Source organism: Oncorhynchus tshawytscha, linkage group LG18 (genome assembly GCF_018296145.1).
Source record: "Oncorhynchus tshawytscha isolate Ot180627B linkage group LG18, Otsh_v2.0, whole genome shotgun sequence".
In the NCBI taxonomy this organism is placed as follows: Eukaryota; Metazoa; Chordata; class Actinopteri; order Salmoniformes; family Salmonidae; genus Oncorhynchus; species Oncorhynchus tshawytscha.
Window position 1 is genome coordinate 13,846,252 of NC_056446.1, and position 22,237 is coordinate 13,868,488.

General features: G+C 42.2%; 1 protein-coding gene and 1 long non-coding RNA gene across 3 annotated transcripts in view; both read left to right on the forward strand.

Moving 5' to 3' along the window:
• Positions 1-15,059, forward strand: part of LOC112217537 (cyclin-dependent kinase 19) — a 64,308-nt gene extending 49,249 nt beyond the window's left edge. For both annotated transcript variants that reach the window (XM_024377870.2, XM_024377871.2), the window contains 7 exons: positions 5,125-5,268; positions 5,533-5,602; positions 5,787-5,859; positions 6,062-6,159; positions 6,508-6,586; positions 11,891-12,130; positions 14,423-15,059. In XM_024377870.2, the coding sequence (XP_024233638.1) occupies positions 5,125-5,268; positions 5,533-5,602; positions 5,787-5,859; positions 6,062-6,159; positions 6,508-6,586; positions 11,891-12,130; positions 14,423-14,539 (821 nt within the window). In that variant the 3' untranslated portion in view covers positions 14,540-15,059. The remainder of the gene's footprint in view (positions 1-5,124; positions 5,269-5,532; positions 5,603-5,786; positions 5,860-6,061; positions 6,160-6,507; positions 6,587-11,890; positions 12,131-14,422) is intronic.
• A 1,991-nt stretch (positions 15,060-17,050) lies between these two features.
• On the forward strand, positions 17,051-18,700 carry LOC112218065. Its single transcript, XR_002948554.2, has 2 exons — positions 17,051-17,379; positions 17,485-18,700. It is a non-coding gene; the product is annotated as an uncharacterized LOC112218065 (long non-coding RNA).
• Positions 18,701-22,237: the final 3,537 nt, after the last annotated feature.

Consider the following 22,237-nt stretch of genomic DNA (forward strand, 5'->3'; position numbering starts at 1 on the left):
AAATGTAGACCTCCACAAGTCTGGTTCATTCTTGGGAGCAAGGTACCACGTTCATCTGTACAAGCAATAGTACGCAAGTATAAACACCATGGGACCACGCAGTCGTCGTACCGCTCAGGAAGGAGACATGTTCTGTCTCCTAGAGATGAATGTACTTTGGTGCGAAAAGTGCAAATCAATCGCAGAAGAACAGCAAAGGACCTTGTGAAGATGCTGGAGGAAACTCGTACAAAAGTATCTATATCCACAGTAAAACGAGTCCTATATCGACATAACCTGAAAGGCCGCTCAGCAAGGAAGAAGCCACTGCTCCTAAACCGCCATAAAAAAGCCAGACTATGGTTTGCAGCTGCACGTGGGGACAAAGATCGTACTTTTTGGAGAAATGTCCTCTGGTCTGATGAAACAAAAATAGAACTGTCTGGCCATAATGACCACCGTTATGTTTGGAGGAAAAAGGGGGAGGATTGCAAGCCAAAGAACACCATCCCAACCGTGAAGCACGGGGGTGGTAGCATCATGTTGTGTGGGTACTTTGCTACAGGAGGGACTGGTGTACTTCACAAAATAGATGGCATCATGAGGTGGGAAAATGATGTGGATATATTGAAGCAACATCTCAGGACGACAGGAAGTTAAAGCTTGGTCGCAAATGGATCTTCAAAATGGACAATGACCCCAAGCATACTTCCAAAGTTGTGGCAAAATGGCTTAAAGACAACAAAGTCAAGGTATTGAAGTGGCCATCAAAAAGCCCTGACCTCAATCCCATAGAAAATTTGTGGGCAGAACTGAAAAAGTGTGTGCGAGCAAGGAGGCTTACAATCCTGACTCAGTTACACCAGCTCTGTCAGGAGGAATGGGCCAAAATTCACCCAACGTATTGTGGGAAGCTTGTGGAAGGCTACCCAAAATGTTTGACCCAAGTTAAAACAATTTAAAGGCAATGCTACCAGACACTCAATTAGTATGTAAACTTCTGACCCACTGGGAATGTGATGAAAGAAATAAAAGCTGAAGTAAATCATTCTCTCTGCTATTCTAACATTTCATATTCTTGAAATAAAGTGGTGATCCTAACTGACCTAAGACAGTTCAATTTTACTAGGATTAAATGTCAGGAATTGTGAAAAACTGAGTTTAAATGTATTTGGCTAAGGTGTATGTACATTTCCGACTTCAACTGTAGGTATGATATTTATGCCCCTGTGCTGCGTTTGTTGCCTTCCTTTTAGACAGTATAAAACAAATAAAACAGGGTTGGGCAAATAACTTTGAAACGTGTAATCCATAAACCTACTAATACACGAAGGAATCAATTCAAAACGCGCACATATAAAGAAAAGGGTACTTCAACCTTGTAATAATTCATTTTCTTTGAATTTGCTCTATATAATCTAATTATCAATATAATCAAACTAGGCCTATGATATTTTCCTAAATAGGCCTAGCTACTCAAACATCATAATTGGCTTTAGCAAAGGCTGTGCAGGTTCATTCATTTTCAGCACACGCTGCGTTTTTGAAACGGATTTTCACCGCTGTTTTGTCGGCAGTCTTTCCATCGATTGGAGGAGTATTAGGCTATAGTGGGGAAAGCATCAAGGTAATGAGTTCATGTTTTCATATGTTTCCGTGCGTCGGATTGGACAGTGAGTTTAAGCTATTGCGCGAACACCCAAGGAATTTTCCTTTCTGTCATTCAGGACATTTATTGACAACAGATGAGTAGCCTAGTGGGCTTATAAACAAATGATTTGGTGAATTTGGATGTTGTAATTAATGATGGTGATAACCCAGTAACAGATGGAATCCGATCCCTATAATCATAGAGGGTATTATTACTTTGTGTCTCTAAAAGCACAATGTTTCCATTTCTATTGTCGCGTGACACAGAATATTTTTTGTTGTTGAAAGGATCAAATGTCTGCCTTTTACCAGATCCAAATATTTTAGCATGAGTTCATCAATTCAGTAGCCTATGCCACAAAATATAATATTCTGCCCATATGAACGAATTGATTTTAGGCCATAGCCGCAAATAGACAGAACATTGTTTTCCATTCTTTAATAAAATGCTCATAAACTGAAGCAGGCAACCGAAACTACAGCTCGCTTCAGTTTCCTTGCCAAATAGTCTTAGAAGCAAACTCTGTATCTCGACAACGTTATTTACCATTCATTTTTATTGGACACAGCATAATCTGAAACGCAAACAAAACAAACTGCAAATGCGTCCACAAGCTTGATGTATTCATTGCGTGTTAGGAATATGGGATTAAATACAAAACTAATTTCTAAACAGCAAAACAGATATGTATGAAAACACCCTCAAATAAAAGCCGACATTCTATACTGTCGCCTCATATGTATGTATACATATACAGTGGGGCAAAAAAGTATTTAGTCAGCCACCAATTGTGCAAGTTCTCCCACTTAAAAAGATGAGAGGCCTGTAATTTTCATCATAGGTACACTTCAACTATGACAGACAAAATGAGAGAAAAAAAATTCTGAAAAATCACATTGTAGGATTTTTAATTTATTTATTTGCAAATTATGGTGGTCAATAACAAAAGTTTATCTCAATACTTTGTCATTGCCAACAAAGGGTATATAACAGAGGTCAAACGTTTTCTGTAAGTCTTCACAAGGTTTTCACACACTGTTGCTGGTATTTTGGCCCATTCCTCCATGCAGATCTCCTCTAGAGCAGTGATGTTTTGGGGCTGTTGCTGGGCAACACGGACTTTCAACTCCCTCCAAAGATTTTCTATGGGGTTGAGATCTGGAGACTGGCTAGGCCACTCCAGGACCTTGAAATGCTTCTTACGAAGCCACTCCTTCATTGCCCGGGTGGTGTGTTTGGGATCATTGTCATGCTGAAAGACCCAGCCACGTTTCATCTTCAATGCCCTTGCTGATGGAAGGAGGTTTTCACTCAAAATCTCACGATACATGGCCCCATTCATTCTTTCCTTTACACGGATCAGTGGTCCTGGTCCCTTTGCAGAAAAACAGCCCCAAAGCATGATGTTTCCACCCCCATGCTTCACAGTAGGTATGGTGTTCTTTGGATGCAACTCAGCATTCTTTGTCATCCAAACACGACGAGTTGAGTTTTTACCAAAAAGTTATATTTTGGTATCATCTGACCATATCACATTCTCCCAATCTTCTTCTGGATCATCCAAATGCTCTCTAGCAAACTTCAGACGGGCCTGGACATGTACTGGCTTAAGCAGGGGGACACGTCTGGCACTGCAGGATTTGAGTCCCTGGCGGCGTAGTGTGTTACTGATGATAGGCTTTGTTACTTTGGTCCCAGCTCTCTGCAGGTCATTCACTAGGTCCCCCCGTGTGGTTCTGGGATTTTTGCTCACCGTTCTTGTGATCATTTTGACCCCACGGGGTGAAATCTTGCGTGGAGCCCCAGATCGAGGGAGATTATCAATGGTCTTGTATGTCTTCCATTTCCTAATAATTGCTCCCACAGTTGATTTCTTCAAACCAAGCTGCTTACCTATTGCAGATTCAGTCTTCCCAGCCTGGTGCAGGTCTACAATTTTGTTTCTGGTGTCCTTTGACAGCTCTTTGGTCTTGGCCATAGTGGAGTTTGGAGTGTGACTGTTTGAGGTTGTGGACAGGTGTCTTTTATACTGATAGCAAGTTCAAACAGGTGCCATTAATACAGGTAACGAGTGGAGGACAGAGGAGCCTCTTAAAGAAGAAGTTACAAGTCTGTGAGAGCCAGAAATCTTGCTTGTTTGTAGGTGACCAAATACTTATTTTCCACCATAATTTGCAAATAAAATCATTAAAAATCCTACAATGTGATTTTCTGGATTTTTTTTCTCATTTTGTCTGTCATAGTTGAAGTGTACCTATGATGAAAATTACAGGCCTCTCATCTTTTTAAGTGGGAGAACTTGCACAATTGGTGGCTGGCTAAATACTTTTTTGCCCCACTATATATATATATATATGTGTGTGTGTGTGTGTGTGTGTGTGTGTGTGTGTGTGTGTGTGTATATATGTATGTGTAACATTTGATCTCAAATCCAAAATGCTGGAGTATAGAGCCAAATGAAATTTTTTAACTTCACTGTCCAAATAAATACACAGGAGAGTGTACATCAAAAGACATTCCAGAGAAGTTATTGTTTAACTTCATTATATTCATACCTAACACATGCTTCCTATTTTGCAACCAAAGCACAGAGATGAAATGGAAATTAATTGAAAATCGACCAGCAGACACAGACCAGTAGGACTTTGCTCTTTTGATTTTTTTTACCCAGACCGTATTTGCACTTACAGTAATGAGAGTATGTCTAGCCTTTTGGGGGCCCTAAGCGATATTTGGTCTGGTCCGCCCCACCTCACGGGCAAAACATTTTAGTGCCCCCCGTCTTGCCAGGGGATATAGGTGATATACAGGTGATACGTTGATTTTGATTGGCCCAACCAGCGGAAACGCCTCCTAATGGTACCACCTCACAACGCCAAATATGAAGACATAACCAAGAGTGGCGCAGTCTAAACTGGCAACGGTCACCGCAAATTAACATTTTTATTTAATCAACACTGTCAAGTACAAATATAGTAATGTTATATTGTAGTGAACAATCTAATGATTCCATGTCATTTGTAATGACAGTTTTCTTTGCAATAAGTTTTGACATTCATTTGGTAGCACCCCTTGAATTGCCGTTTTTTTCTACATGTACAGCAGTGAATGAACGGCCTACTGTATAGGAATGGCATATGTTCTTCAATAGAGCCCCCCCCTGGCCGAAGCCAACAGGCCCTTCAGGGTGTCTGCCATCACAGATGCATGTAGCAGGCCAACACACTGAAAGGCCCTAGGCATACACTACAGCCGTCACATATGAGATTATATGAGTTTATGCACAGGGTTGCAGATGTAATTGCAGGGTACAGCCAAATTCCTAAGATGAATTCTTAAGAGGAAACTCCTGGGACTGTCCAGTCTCCATTAGTGTGAGAGATATTCGGATACACCTTGGCAAGTTTAGACGAGTGTCTTTTGTGTCCGCTCCTGCTAAGGTGTAGGCCCGGACCACTCTGTTTAATTGCTAACTGCTTGTCTATCTGATGCAGACATTTGGGCGATTGGCTGCATCTTTGCGGAGCTGCTGACGTCCGAGCCCATCTTCCACTGTCGCCAGGAGGACATTAAGACCAGTAACCCCTTCCACCATGACCAGCTGGACAGGATATTCAGTGTCATGGGCTTCCCAGCAGGTCTGACCAGCACACACATATACACACACACACACACCTGATGAGACCATGTAGAACATTCATTAAGAACCCAGTTAGATTCTCACGGTCATGAACGTCGTGACGTATAGTATTTTGGTAAAGTCCTCAACATCAACCTTGTCCTTCTCTTGTACTTGTTGTTGTACAATATGTACAGTAGATTACATTATCCTCCGAAGGCAGCAAGTATAAGATTTGGGTTAAAGTGACCTGAAGTTTTGTCTGTTTTTTAAATTTGGTCAGATAAAGATTGGGAAGACATCAGGAAGATGCCCGAGTACCCCACCCTTCAGAAAGACTTCAGGAGAACGACGTGAGTGGAGAAGGCTTGACATTCTGACCATACCTGGGCTCGCTCGGCTCTCAAAAGATACCTGAACCCTTCGCACACATCGAACATCGCATCTGAACCTTTCTCTCAGGCTGACAGCCTTCTGAGACTATTCACTTGCTATAAGATGTCTGTTTTACATGTGCTGTGCTTCACCCATTCACAGGTATGCAAATAGTAGCCTCATCAAATACATGGAGAAGCATAAAGTCAAACCTGACAGCAAGGTTTTCCTGTTGGTAAGCACACTGTCTAGTAACCAGTATATTCTTGAACTTTAATTGCCAGTTTATGGAGGGCATGCTACTGCTACCTTCATTTTCACTGGAGAGTATAAGATAAGGACCTATCTAGATATAAGAGCTGTAAAACCAATACGCCTGGCTGGCTGATTGGGTTTGCTTGGCACCACTAACTTAGTGTTCATCCACCACTTTTCAGCTCCAGAAACTCCTCACAATGGACCCCACCAAAAGGATTACTTCTGAACAGGCACTGCAGGACCCCTATTTCCTGGAGGACCCCTTACCAACCTCAGAGTGAGACCTCCTAAACTTTATTTTCCAAACTCGGTCATGATTCTAGCTACCCTCTCCACACATGAACCCATTCACATCTTCATCACGAGAAGTCTGTTTGATAAACTAACAATGGAGGCCGTTGCTTCAGTGAACTTAAAACGGAGCACTTCCAAATCATTCCTTGAATTGTGATTTCATAGTCGGGTATGTTTTGAATTTCTAGATTCCTGTTTTTATCTTGGTCAGCCTGGTTGGGTTTTGGTTTCTTGACATAGATTTTTGTTATTTGTACACACCACACCCAGCTACTCAGTTATTTCACAAACAACTGATTGTGTGTATCCCTCGTTTCATTTTCTCCTGTAGTGTATTTGCCGGATGTCAGATACCTTACCCGAAACGAGAGTTTCTGAACGAAGATGAGCCGGAAGAGAAAACAGAGAAGGTAAATAGAGTTTCGGTGGAAAGGTTTGGGCTGTAGACTAACAGTGAAATACTAGGATATGCATCGAGAACCCCTCACAATTGACAATCCTTAGCCATTTGCTGTTATTATCAACTGCCATCATGCTGTTTAAAAATACCCAGAACCCCTTAACCCCTTACACTCGTGGGAATTGGCCTACGGTGCATCCGGAAAGTATTCAGACCCCTTGAATTTTTCCACATTTTGTTACAGCCTTATTCTAAAATGGATTGAATTGTTTTTCCCCCCTCATATATATATACACACATTTACATAACTATTCAGACCTTTTACTTAGTACTTTGTTGAAGCACCTTTTGCAGCGATTACAGCCTCGAGACTTCTTGGATATGACCTACAAGCTTAGCACACATATATTTGAGGAGTTTCTCCCATTCTTCTCTGCAGATCCTCTCAAGCATCAGGTTGGATGGGGAGCGTTGCTACACAGCTATTTTCAGGTCTCTTCAGAGATGTTCGATTGGGCTCTGGCTGGGACACTCAAGGACATTGAGACTTGTCCCGAAGACACTCCTGCATTGTCTTGGCTGTGTGCTTAGGGTCATTGTCCTGTTGGAAGGTGAACCTTCACCCCAGTCTGAGGTCCTGAGCGCTCCTGAGAAGGTTTTCATTATGGATCTCTCTGTACTTTACGCCGTTCATCTTTGCCTCGATCCTGACTAGTCTCCCAGTCCCTGCCTACCTGAACAAGGCCCTTCTCCCATGATTGCTCAGTTTGGCAGGGCGGCCAGCTGTAGGAAGAGTCTTGGTGGTTCCAAACTTATTCCATTTAAGAATGGTTGAGGCCACTGTGTTCTTGGGGACATTCAATGCTGCAAAAGAATTTGGTACCCTTCCCAATATCTGTCCCTCGACACAATCCTGTCTCAGAGCTCTACGGACAATTCCTTCAACCTCATGGCTTGCTTTTTGCTCTGAGATTGTGTGCATTTGCACTGTCAACTGTGTGACCTTATATAGACAGGTGTGTGCCTTTCCAAATCATGTCCAATCAATTGAGTTTACCACAGGTGGACTCCAATCAAGCTGTAGAAACACACTTTCCGAATGCACTGTATATAGATAGGGATAAATTGAAATGTGTCTTACAGAAGGAATATGGAAAGCATATGCATAACCATGGTGGCAATGAAAAGGGAACAGTTTGGAGATTATTGGAAAGTTATTAGACTAAATGTGAGGCCAAAACAGTTACTCTGCCACAAGACTGAATCCAAACATTACGCTGTTGATTTTATGTGCATTTTTTACATTTACTATACTTTGACACATTTGAAATATGAAAATACTCTGTATACATTCAGTAACATACGAATATGAATGGAAATGTGGGTAGGTGCAACATAAGTCAAGAGGGAGAGTTCTAACTGGTGTCTCCAAGTGGCCACACACCTCTCTAGAGTGTGCACAGGTCCTACGTAATGCATTTTATGACTCAAAGAAGAGTCTCTCATAGCTATGCCGTTGAGGAACTAGAGCCAGCAGACTTGGTTTTCTTTGGAACACAGCCCTGCATCCCCGACCTTCACACAATTCCTGTTGTTGTTTACACGTTCCAAAAAACGGTCCATTTATAAATCACAATCTGGTCATGTCGGCATCATTTCAAATTCCATTGCCAACATGTCTAGCTAAGTTACACCTCTATATGCATTTGAGTCACTCAGATTTCATGTGAACACACACAAGGCATGGCAAAATGAGGGAAGGGGTTTGGGAACCACTTGCGTAAGACACTGCCTCCGGATCACATATCCCGCTGCAGCATGAGCCTCCAGATCACATATCCCGCTACAGCATGAGCCTCCAGATCACATATCCCGCTACAGCATGAGCCTCCAGATCACATATCCCGCTGCAGCATGAGCCTCCGGATCACATATCCCGCTGCAGCATGAGCCTCCAGATCACATATCCTGCTGCAGCATGAGCCTCCAGATCACATATCCTGCTGCAGCATGAGCCTCCAGATCACATATCCCGCTGCAGCATGAGCCTCCGGATCACATATACCGCTGCAGCATGAGTTCACATCTGATCCAATTTCATCTCTACTTGTGTCCTATGCACTAAAGGAGTCAGTGTTTTAGGAGAGGGAATGGCATGCCATGGGATAATAAGGACAAGCTGCACAAACAGCAGCAGCTGCACCCAGCACTCCAGAAGAGATCCACTGACCTCTGGAAGTAAAGGCACTCCAGTTAGCCTGCCCCCTGATAGCACACAGTCTAAATAATGATAGGAAAATAAAATAAATTAAGTAAAACTGAATTTGTCAGGTGGTGGTCTATAGTTCATAGGCCACCGGTGGATGAGTGAGATACGAATCAAGAGGAAATCCCAGGCCTTCTCTGTCATACACTCTCGATGCATACCTCCAGGGCCGCAACTTTAACTGGGGACATGTGCCCCCCCCCACCCACACACTCTGTAATTGCATTTTTGCCCCCCCAGTTTTATCATTGGAATGTGATACAAAACGAGGCAACGGTGTGCTTTAGGAGAATGTGGACGCCTCCGAGTGGTCGGGTAGGCTGTTTGGAGTGTTTATCCGGCTGGATAAAAAAATATATATATATATAAAAAATGTCACCCCCCACTTCTAAAACCAAAGTTGCACCCCTGCATATCTCACTAAGCTCTCTATGCATATCTCACTTAAGGTAAATGTTGAGCCTTTCTCCTGATAGAAGATAGGCTACAGGAGGCTTTATTTGGACAATAGTGTTACTGATCATGTAGGCTGGCTGGTTCCGCAGCATGAGTATCAAACACCATGTTATGAATATGCCAGACCATACAGAAAGTATGACACCGAGCCAAATCAGTGTATACGAGGTGAAAGGGAGTGCATGTGCGTACTACAGCCAGAAAGATACTAATCCCCTCCTCACAGAGCGGTTTCTGCCATTCCACAACCCTACATCACATTAGCAGCTGTTTTCAAGGATGCAACACCTGATACAAGTGTTGCCTCAGAGCAGCCGTCATGAAGGCTGCAGGGCCTCTGCCAACCTGGGCCAAGAGGGTATGAGAGGGACTCATTGTTTTCCAGTTGTGTAAAAAGTACCCAACTGTCATACTTGATTAAAAGTAAAGATACTTTAATGGAAAATGACTCAAGTAGAAGTCACCCAGTAAAATTCTACTTCAGTAAAATTCTAAAAATATTTGGTTTAAAATATACTTAACTATCAAAAGTAAAATTAGAAATTATTTCAAATTCCTTATATTTGGAAATCCATGGGCATATTCAGACATAATTTACAAACGAAGCATGTGTGTTTAGTGAGTCCGCCAGATCAGAGGCAATAGGGATGACCAGGGATGTTCTCTGTTTAGTGAGTCCGCCAGATCAGAGGCAGTAGGGATGACCAGGGATGTTCTCTGTTTAGTGAGTCCTCCAGATCAGAGGCAATAGGGATGACCAGGGATGTTCTCTGTTTAGTGAGTCCTCCAGATCAGAGGCAATAGGGATGACCAGGGATGTTCTCTGTTTAGTGAGTCCTCCAGATCAGAGGCAGTAGGGATGACCAGGGATGTTCTCTGTTTAGTGAGTCCTCCAGATCAGAGGCAGTAGGGATGACCAGGGATGTTCTCTGTTTAGTGAGTCCTCCAGATCAGAGGCAGTAGGGATGACCAGGGATGTTCTCTGTTTAGTGAGTCCTCCAGATCAGAGGCAATAGGGATGACCAGGGATGTTCTCTGTTTAGTGAGTCCTCCAGATCAGAGGCAATAGGGATGACCAGGGATGTTCTCTGTTTAGTGAGTCCTCCAGATCAGAGGCAGTAGGGATGACCAGGGATGTTCTCTGTTTAGTGAGTCCTCCAGATCAGAGGCAGTAGGGATGACCAGGGATGTTCTCTGTTTAGTGAGTCCTCCAGATCAGAGGCAGTAGGGATGACCAGGGATGTTCTCTGTTTAGTGAGTCCTCCAGATCAGAGGCAGTAGGGATGACCAGGGATGTTCTCTGTTTAGTGAGTCATCCAGATCAGAGGCAATAGGGATGACCAGGGATGTTCTCTGTTTAGTGAGTCCTCCAGATCAGAGGCAATAGGGATGACCAGGGATGTTCTCTGTTTAGTGAGTCCTCCAGATCAGAGGCAATAGGGATGACCAGGGATGTTCTCTGTTTAGTGAGTCCTCCAGATCAGAGGCAATAGGGATGACCAGGGATGTTCTCTGTTTAGTGAGTCCTCCAGATCAGAGGCAATAGGGATGACCAGGGATGTTCTCTGTTTAGTGAGTCCTCCAGATCAGAGGCAATAGGGATGACCAGGGATGTTCTCTGTTTAGTGAGTCCTCCAGATCAGAGGCAGTAGGGATGACCAGGGATGTTCTCTGTTTAGTGAGTCCTCCAGATCAGAGGCAGTAGGGACGACCAGGGATGTTCTCTGTTTAGTGAGTCCTCCAGATCAGAGGCAGTAGGGATGACCAGGGATGTTCTCTGTTTAGTGAGTCCTCCAGATCAGAGGCAGTAGGGACGACCAGGGATGTTTGGTTGGTGTGTGAAAGTGTGTGAAATTGACTATTTTCCTGTCCTGCTAAAAATTCAAAATGTAACTGAGTACTTTTGGGTGTCAAGGAAAATGTATGGAGTAAAAAGTACAATATTTTGTAGTGAAGTAAAAGTAGTCGAAAATAGAAATAGTAAAGTACAGATACCACAAAAAACGACTTAAGTAGTACTTTAATGTATTTTTACTTAAGTACTTTAAACCACTCTTGTTTTCCTGACCCCAAAGTTCACATGTCTCAGCCTTGTGGTTGTGGATAGATTGAGAACACAGGAGGCTGCTGAGGGGACGACTGCTCATAATGGTGGAAACGGAGCGAATGGAATGACATCAAACACATGGAAACCATGTATTTGATACCATTCCACTCCAGCCAGGTGCCACCCACCTGTGGTTGAGAAGTGGTAAGCTGGGCTGAGGACTCTGAGCAAACAAACCCCTGACCACAATACTGGGTACATACTGTACTAACCAGTTCCCAACTTTTGGGGAGGGTGACAATGATGGATCAGTGAAACATTGTTCATTTGGCTGTTGTTGCACAGCAATGTTGCCTTGATGCCATTTTCTGAGTGAGCATTTTCCATAGTGACCTTATGTACATTGTGTATGAATGTCTGACTACACTGTAGTGAGTGTGTTGGTGCACAATGGCAGATTACAACATTACAACAGTTATACTCTAAGGAACCTGTCAGGGTGTCCTTCTCTAACTGAACACTTGTGTGTGTTTGTCCTCCATCAGAACCAGGCCCAACAGCACCAGCAGACGACAGCCCAGGCCCAGGCCCAGCAGCAGAGCGGCACCCAGCAAGCCTCCACCCAACAGAACTCTGCCCAGACCAACGGTAACACAGGTGCTACGGGAGCCAACAAAGGTGGAGGCCTCCAGCACGGCCAGGACCAGGGGCCCCCAAACAAGAAACCTCGGATCGGGCCCTCTGGGGCCTCCTCCGGCACTGGGATCCACCAGTCCGAGTACCAGGTTAGAGTTTTTACAGCTTTACACTTATCCATAGTGTTACTGTCCATTTTGATTGAAAGGAGATGAAAGGCATAGACATCGCTTCAGTCACCAATGGTTGATCGCTTGTGGTTGTCTTTTGAGGAGCATGCCTACATTTATTATCTGGAGTTGAGATTTAAATGTGTTTAATCCAAATGTCAGCAAATGTAATTGATTCAAAATGTCAACATATGTCAATGTAGGCCCTTGGGAGACCCGAAGGACCCAGTGCTTCTTTATTGATGATTTGACTAGAGAGCAAAGATATGTACAGAAGGGGATGTCAGGGACGTGCAACACTTGTGAAAAGACACAACAGCCTCAACTCAGACCAGAGCGGAGCATTGTGCTATCTAGTGGGAATACAGGTCATGTGATATCAGGATGATTAGTGTCCTTCCTCTAGTTCGCACTAGCCTGCTGATAAAGGTGTAAGCAAAACATTGTGCTGCCCTATCACTGTTGTTCCCCGTCTTGGCGCCTGCTCTAACTTTTGGCGGGGGAACTCTACAAGGTGTCAAAAGCTTTCCACAAGGTTGAAGGGATTATAGCTTTCACCTGGTCAGTCTATGTCATGGAAAGAACAGGTGTCCTTAATGTTTTGTGCACTCAGTGTATGAAGTGGGTAGTGGAATCAATAGTATGTATTAGAACAGCAGAGTTGACTGTGTGTGTGTGTGTGTGTAAGGGTTGGATGTGTGGGTAGTCCATGCAAATCATCTCTAATGTGCAGATAGTCTCTAAGGTGCAGGTCTGTGCAGGGAGATAGCTAGGTTTAACCTTTCAGCAGTCTGATGGCCTGGTGGAAGAAGCTACTCTGATACCGCCTGCCAGATGGTAACAGAGTGAACAGTCTGTGGCTCGGGTGACTGGAGTAGTGACTGATAAAGGGGACAGAGTGGAGAATGTGGTAGAGAGGAAGAGAGAGTCTTATTACGTATGAGGAAGGTGAGATAAAGGTGACCTCCCTGACCTTGTCCGGACCACAACTGTAGTCTGTTCAGAGGTGTCTCCTGGCTTGGCCCGTGCCGTGTGGGGTGCTGCTTGACTGACTGACTGACTGGGCTATATTTAGCAGGGGGCTGAGGTTGCATGTGGACAGCTGCTGGGCTCTTCAAATTCAAGACTCACCAGAACAGATGTATAAATATCCCCTTACTTTCTGGATGGGCAGACCGAGTGGAACAGAGAGCTAGCTTGCTGTGGCGTCACATTCCGCGCCCTAATTTTCTCTTCATTGATCACTCTCCCCGAGGCTATGGTATCCCAATGTGCACCACTCGCTCCCCCCCTCTCTCTGTGAGTGCGGATAGATAGACTGCAAGACAGGCGGCGATGTGTGGGTTGTAGTCAGAGATGTATGGGAGTATTTTTTCTTTACGAGGTCTCCATACTTCAGGAGTTTCAGCCACGTTCTGCTCCCATCCCCTCCACCCTCCACCCAAGCCCCCTGGGCCCCAGTCCAGCAGCAGGTCCTCAGGGCCACTCTGGTGGCTCAGAAGAAGGGTTTCTCATCTGAAGGCCAGTGACTTCTGCCTTTTTTTTGTTGTTGCCTTTTTAGGACATTTGGCCTTCGGCCCAGTCTGAGCTGGTTAGAGTGAGTCACGGTCCGTAATCAGACATCTGATTCAGAGTCGGCTTTCTGTATAGCTGTAGTATAAGGTGGGTGGTTAGCCCTTCTATTGATGTGGTGGCTCAGTCCCCCAGATTATTTATTTATTCAGATGAACAAAAGCAATCATAGGAATCATTGAGCAAAGTACAGAGCACAAAGAAACGGTCCTGTTTTTACATCATGAAACAAAACAGGCAGCAGGTTTTACTCTGTCGCGTGATATACAGTATACTGTTTAGGATATAGAATTGTCATGGCACTGTAAAATTGCTCCGAATTGCTAATTCTGTTCTAAATCGGTGAGAAGTATACCACATCTTTGGATGCCAAGTAAAAACAACAGTGGAAAGCCACAGAGGTATGTTGATCAACACTACAGATCTGTGGCAATGCGTCATGCTTTTCTATAGGACTCATTCTTGATCTGTAAATTATTCAGCCAGCTTTACAATTGAAAACATGGCCAACAAAAGTGATTCCCCCTCCCGCAAGGTCTCCCAAGGTACAGTTATTGAATTATTTATTCTCAAACCCCATGCGAGGTTGAAATAGACAATGGTATTTTCCAGTGATGCCGACTTGATAAATAATTAATGACAGGGGTCTCTAGCCGTCAACGGTTTACGGTTTCCTCTCCATTCTTTTCTCTTCTCCAGCACTCCAGCTCCCGCCTTGGATACCAAAGCAACGTCCAAGGTTCCACTCAGTCCCAGGGATACTCGTCGTCATCCCAGCAGAGCTCACAGTACTCCCACCAATCACACCGCTACTGAGGCTCCGAGAACTGCTCTCCAAATCCACAGCAGGGGCCTCTCCCAAACTTAACCCTCGACCTCAAACAAACCTTAGCATAACCTCTTATCTCCCTCATCCTGATCAGACCTCATCATGTGTCAGATCATTTCAACAACGTAACAGTCATTTCTCTCCTCCTTCATGCCAGCCTTACTACACAGAGTGACCCTGGCCTCACTTCCACCCAATGCCCTCACACTTACCGGAGGGCACTGCAATATGAAGGCAAACTCAACATAGGAACCAAAAACAAACCCTGCCACCTAAGGGCATCGGACAAGATTTTCTATTATTATTAAGTGACAAAATCTGTTGATACTAGATTATAAGAAGGAAAACACATCAGGTGCAACTTTGACTACACACGCCTACTACACAAAGACTACGAATCACAGCACTTACAAAAAACATGTTCTTCAAGAGGAAGAATTGCAGCTCTGTTCATATATATATATATATATATATATAAATACTATATAGCACCTTTTTCTATTAATTTAACAAGACACTTTTTTTTTTGCTTGTTTGCGAAGTGGAGTTTAAGTTTACTTTGATCGTTGACGTTTTTGTAAATGTTGTTGGATATTGACAAAGGAAAATAGCCCTTTACTATCATCACTTTCCTTCGCGGTACATTTATTTACCCTGGATATCTATGATATATAGATAACAATCAAAGCAAAAGAAAGAAAATGAGCCAACACTTTCCTGTTGAGAAAACAAGACAGAATCTCCTATTCTCCGGTTGGCTTGGAAATCACATTTGCATAAGAGAAAGTCTTAAAACTATGAAATACACCATTTATTTTAATCTTGGTATATTAATATTTAGGGTTTTCTACTTTTAGGCATTTTGTTTGTCTCGATTTGTAGTCTAAAAGTCTGCATTGGAAGGAAATGTTTCTGCAGCAAGTTACAGTGCCTTGCGAAAGTATTCGGCCCCCTTGAACTTTGCGACCTTTTGCCACATTTCAGGCTTCAAACATAAAGATATAAAACTGTATTTTTTTGTGAAGAATCAACAACAAGTGGGACACAATCATGAAGTGGAACGACATTTATTGGATATGTCAAACTTTTTTAACAAATCAAAAACGGAAAAATTGGGCGTGCAAAATTATTCAGCCCCCTTAAGTTAATACTTTGTAGCGCCACCTTTTGCTACGATTACAGCTGTAAGTCGCTTGGGGTATGTCTCTATCAGTTTTGCACATCGAGAAACTGAATTTTTTTCCCATTCCTCCTTGCAAAACAGCTCGAGCTCAGTGAGGTTTGATGGAGAGCATTTGTGAACAGCAGTTTTCAGTTCTTTCCACAGATTCTCCATTGGATTCAGGTCTGGACTTTCACTTGGCCATTCTAACACTCGGATATGTTTATTTTTGAACCATTCCATTGTAGATTTTGCTTTATGTTTTGTGTCATTGTCTTGTTGGAAGACAAATCTCCGTCCCAGTCTCAGGTCTTTTGCAGACTCCATCAGGTTTTCTTCCAGAATGGTCCTGTATTTGGCTCCATCCATCTTCCCATCAATTTTAACCATCTTCCCTGTCCCTGCTGAAGAAAAGCAGGCCCAAACCATGATGCTGCCACCACCATGTTTGACAGTGGGGATGATGTGTTCAGGGTGATGAGCTGTGTTGCTTTTACGCCAAACATAACATTTTGCATTGTTGCCAAAAAGTTCAATTTTGGTTTCATCTGACCAGAGCACCTTCTTCCACATGTTTGGTGTGTCTCCCAGGTGGCTTGTGGCAAACTTTAAACGACATTTTTTATGGATATCTTTAAGAAATGGCTTTCTTCTTGCCACTCTTCCATAAAGGCCAGATTTGTGCAATATATGACTGATTGTTGTCCTATGGACAGAGTCTCCCACCTCAGCTGTAGATCTCTGCAGTTCATCCAGAGTGATCATGGGCCTCTTGGCTGCATCTCTGATCAGTCTTCTCCTTGTATGAGCTGAAAGTTTAGAGGGACGGCCAGGTCTTGATAGATTTGCAGTGGTCTGATACTCCTTACATTTCAATATTATCGCTTGCACAGTGCTCCTTGGGATGTTTAAAGCTTGGGAAATCTTTTTGTATCCAAATCCGGCTTTAAACTTCTTCACAACAGTATCTCAGACCTGCCTGGTGTGTTCCTTGTTCTTCATGATGCTCTCTGCGCTTTTAACGGACCTCTGAGACTATCACAGTGCAGGTGCATTTATACGGAGACTTGATTACACACAGGTGGATTGTATTTATCATCATTAGTCATTTAGGTCAACATTGGATCATTCAGAGATCCTCACTGAACTTCTGGAGAGAGTTTGCTGCACTGAAAGTAAAGGGGCTGAATAATTTTGCACACCCAATTTTTCAGTTTTTGATTTGTTAAAAAAGTTTGAAATATCCAATAAATGTCGTTCCACTTCATGATTGTGTCCCACTTGTTGTTGATTCTTCACGAAAAAATACAGTTTTATATCTTTGTTTGAAGCCTGAAATGTGGCAAAAGGTCGCAAAGTTCAAGGGGGCCGAATACTTTCGCAAGGCACTGTATGTAATCTTTCATTCTCTCCAACAACTCTAGGTACCGCCTGTCGTCAGACAGGTTACAACTACCAAGCTACTCTTTACCATGGGTCGTGTCCACCAAGGAAACATTTGTTGGTGAATCTGAACGATCTCATTTCAAGCCGGAAGTGTTTAAGTGTGTGAGGTGCCTCTTTGTGGACACCTTTGCTTGACGGATCTTACCACAGACGTCACCGAAGGTCACCGAAGGTGTGCGTCGTCATCATATTGGGAAGCCAAAAGTGTGTATGTTCCAGGTACTGTTACTGCCTGATAGTTTTTGTTGTTAATGTAATGTTCTACATTTTTATTCTCACATTTATTGCCCTTTACAGTTTCAGTTTGTATTTTATTTTATTCAGTCAAAGGATTGCACTGCTGAACGGATCTGCAAAGAGCTGGAACAAATTTGGGGTGAATTATTATGCCCCGTCCTCTTCAACTCCACACCGCTGGTTGCCGCACTGAGTATAAACCAAGGCAGAGAAGTGGTTTCTTATAGTATTTATCCTTTGAAAACGAGTTGACTGGAAAGGTACTGTTTGTGTGTGCCCAAACACACAGAGATAGACGGACATGGAATAAGGCAGCCACTTTAGCTTGTTCTGTGACTGCTGAAGGGGTGTAGAAACACTGACATGTACTGGCCATTGAGAGAACTAGACCTCTTTTGCAGCAATGGTGAAAATGTGTGAATTTTTTTTAGCGACTATTATAACGGCCTTTTGGGATGTTCGAAAATCATCAGCCATGTTCAACTGGTATATATTGATGATGATCAACACTGTCCTTTTGTTGCCAAAGGAGAGAGAGATGTATTCTGTTTTCTATTGTACAAATATTCACAGCCACAGTACAAGGTACTACCATGTATTTTCCCAACCGATACACTGCTCTCTGTGAAGCTGTTTGCTTCTGACAGTGATACTGCACAGATCGTCAGTGATGCATTGGTCTATTATCTCCGGCTCAGTCAAACAGGTTTCGAGAGCCCATCATATTGATAGTTCTGCTGTTGACCGCCGTCTGGATGTCTCTCTCCTTCTCTCTCTCTCTCTCTCCTCACACATATCCGATGTGTTTCTCAGCACTTCCAGCTCACTGGATCACAGTTCCAGTATATCTTATGTGTGTTGAGGTGAACGCCAGAAGACCACATGAGCGAAAAGGACTGCTCCTTGTTCACAACATGAGTTCCTAACAGTCGCCCAGAATGTTTCTGCATGTCTGATTGACTGTTTCTTTGGTGTTGATACAATGTCAACGTATTGGTTCGGTTTTGAGTTTCTCTTTTCTATTTCCCCGATGGTCTGGTAGGCACACAGGCCCGGTGGATTAACAACCCGCCTTCCCAGAACATTGGTGTTTTCCTCGGGAACAAAACCAGCAGCTATTCAAAAAGGTTTTTCTCTCTCTTTTTCCCTCTCCCTACGGCATGTATTTGAAGTATAGCTGAAGAAGCATTAAGAATAAATGAGACGGTTTCTCAATTTTCATCTCCACACAAACGAGGTATCAAAAGTATTATTCAACAGGTGGGGTAAATAACTCTCAAAACAGTTCCTATGCAAAATCAAAGAGAAAAGATTTCACTTGCACCATGCTTCAGTTTTACTATGAAAGCATGCAGTTCAGTTATCTTGTGGTTTTGAAAATGATTGGGATATCCATTCCTTATTGTAAATCTAATGTTGAATATTGTAATTGAAGAAGGCATTCACTTGTTTCTTACAGCACTGTAAATTGTACTCTAAATTAAATATTGTTAAGAAAGAAAAAAAGAAAAAATGCATATATATATATATATATATATATATATATATATATATATATATAGTATACATTATACAATCATATGTATTGTTTCCATATACAGTACCTTCAGAAAGTATTCATACCCCTTGACTTATTCCACATTTTGTTGTTACAACCTGAATTCAAAATGGCTGAAATATATATTTTTCTTCTCGCTCATCTACACACAATAACACATGTATTTATTTGATTTTTATTTCATCTTTATTTAACTAGACAAGTCAGTTAAGAACAAATTATTATTTACAATGACTGCTAAGCCCTAACCCGGACGACGCGGGCTAACTGTGCCCTGCCCTATGGGACTCCCAATCACGGCCGGTTGTGATACAGCCTGGAATCGAACCAGTGTCTATAGTGATACCTCTAGCACTGAGATGCAATGTTTTTAGAAATGTTAGCAAATTTATTGAAAATGAAATACAAAAATATATAATTTACATAAGTTCACACCCCTGAGTCAATACTTTGTAGAAGCACCTTTGGCAGCGATTACAGCTGTGAGTCTATCTGGGTATGTCTCTAAGAGCTTTACACATCTGGATTGTATAATATTTACCCATTTATTATTTTCTAAATTCTTCAAGCTATGCCAAACTGGTTATTGATCATTGCTAGACAACCATTTTCAGGTCATTCCATATATTTTTTTAAAAGTAGATTTAAGTCAAAACTAACTCGGCCCCTCAGGAACATTCACCGTCTTCTTGGTAAGGAACTCCAGTGTAGATTAGGCCTTGTGTTTTAGGTTGTTGCCCTGCTGAAAGATGAATTCATCTCCCAGTGTCTGGTGGAAAGCAGACTGAACCAGGTGTTTTTGCCTATGCTTATCTCCATTCCGTTTATTTTTTTATATCCTGAAAAACTCCCCAGTCCTTAACGATTACAATCATACCCATAACATGATGCAGCCACCACTATGCTAATGAGAGTGGTATTCAGTAATGTGTTGTATTGGATTTGTACCAAACATAACACTTTGTGTTCAGGACAAGAAGTTAATTGGTTTGCAAATTGTTTTAGCAGTTTTATTACTTTAGTGCCTTGTTGCAAACAGGATGCATATTTTGGGATAGGTTTTATTCTGTTCAGGCTTCCTTCTTTTCACTCTGTTAATTAGGTTATTATTGTGGAGTAACTACGATGTTGTTGGTCAACCCTCAGTTTTCTCCTATCACGTCCATTAAACTCTAATTGTTTTAAAGTCACCTCTGGCCTCATGGTGAAATCCCTGAGCGGTTTCCTTCGAGTTAGGAAGGACACCTTTATCTTTTTAGTGACTGGGCGTATTGATACACTATCCAAAGTGTAAATTATAACTTCACCATGTTCAAAGGGATAATCAGTGTCTGTTTTTTTTGTTTTGTTTTTTCATATACCAATAGGTGACCTTCTTTGCGAACCAATAGGTGACCTTCTTTGCGAACCAATAGGTGACCTTCTTTGCGAACCAATAGGTGACCTTCTTTGCGAACCAATAGGTGTCCTTCTTTGCGAGGCATTGGAAAAGCTTTCTGGTCTTTGTGGATGAATCTGTGTTTGAAATTCACTGCTTGACTGAGGGACCTTACAATTATCTGTATGTGTGGGGTACAGAGATGAAGTAGTCATTCAAAACTCATGTTGAACACTATTATTGCACACAGAGTGAGTCCATGCAACTTATTATGTGACATGTTTAGCAATATTTTACTCCAATTATTTTGGGTTTACCATAACAAATGGGTTGAATACTTATTGACTCAAGACATTTTAGCTTTTTATTTGTAATTAATTTGTAAATATTTCAAAAAACATATTATGGGCATTATGGGGTAATGTGTCTAGGCCAGTGACAACAAAATCTAAATGGAAACCAATAAAATTCAGCCTGTAACACTGTGGAAAATGTGGAAAAAGTCCAGGTGTGTGAATACTTTCTGAAGGCACTGTGTATATACAGTATATATGAATAATACCCATGTTTTAGAGCTTTCCGCTTCTTGCCTTAATGACGCATACACTAAGCTAGATATAGACGGGCACCTCTGTCCAACAGAGCCTGAATCACTCCAATAACCAATCTACCATAAACCTGCTTGTCAACTTGATAGCTCCTAGTTTTTTTCAAAGGAAATTATTCTCTATAAAAACATATGAAATAATGAATCTAGTTGGATACTGTTGTGATGCAACACTCAGTCTATAGAGTCCAGGGACTTTCTCTCACATCAGCACAAACTCCTCAGTTTGACAGGGTTGAAACAAGGCATTTTTTAACGTGTGGACAGTGCCTTTTTAGTGTTTATGTTTAAAGTTGCCAACACATGATGGGATGTTCAGGATTGTGTTTATTTCTCCTTGTCCTATGCTTTCTGATCTGTTAATACCTTTGAGTTACATTTGAGTTTGTTTCTGTATTTGTTGTGCTGTTGTCATCTAAAAATGTAGGATCTGTTATTTTCAAAATGACCTCAAGCGGTTAAATATCAAATTTGAGTTCAATATGTCCCATCTCTAATGTAATGACTGCAAAAAGTACAACGTAGGATGATTTTGCATTTTCTATTCTAATTAATATTGTCCTAAAATGCTGTACATAAACACATGTTAATAATTTCTCATTGAAACATTGATATGATCATTTTCTTTGAATGCACTGTTATTAGCTGAAGTATTTAGTGGTAAATGAAAAGTATTTCATGTTTTGTTTAGACACTAAAGATATGGAGGTTGTATAAAAGTTCTATGCCAGACAAAGCTTTTTTAGGACTTCTTGCCTGTTGTGTGGACATCCTAAAGATACACACTAGTAATGAATACACATATGAATGATAGTGCACCTCTAGGTCTATACCTCTTCACGTTCTCCTTTTACTAGTGTTGCATGTACCTCCCTTTTCCAATCCAGAATTTAAGCACTTATCCTCCCCCCCTCTCAACAGTCTGTACAGAAAGACAGACACTCCCATTTGCAAAGTGCTCCTGTGATACTTCAAAATGGCTTCTGAGAAGCGGTTTAGGTCTCTTGTGCATGTGGCGTGGTGCTCTCTGTCCTCCAATATGAAACCAATTTACCCATTTAACCAGAGCATGCAATTTCAAGTCTCACAGAAAGACAAAAAGCAACATAATTGTTTGTGCATGTTTACGTCAAGGAGCCCTCCTCATCTCTAAGGGGTACATCCCAAATGGCACCTTATTTACTACATAGTGCACCACTTTGGGATGCAGTGCACTACATTGGGACGCAAACTAAGTTGTATTAAGACATGAAGTGCTCCACCATTTTGTGGTCCACATTCTCTTTTGGCTCCATGG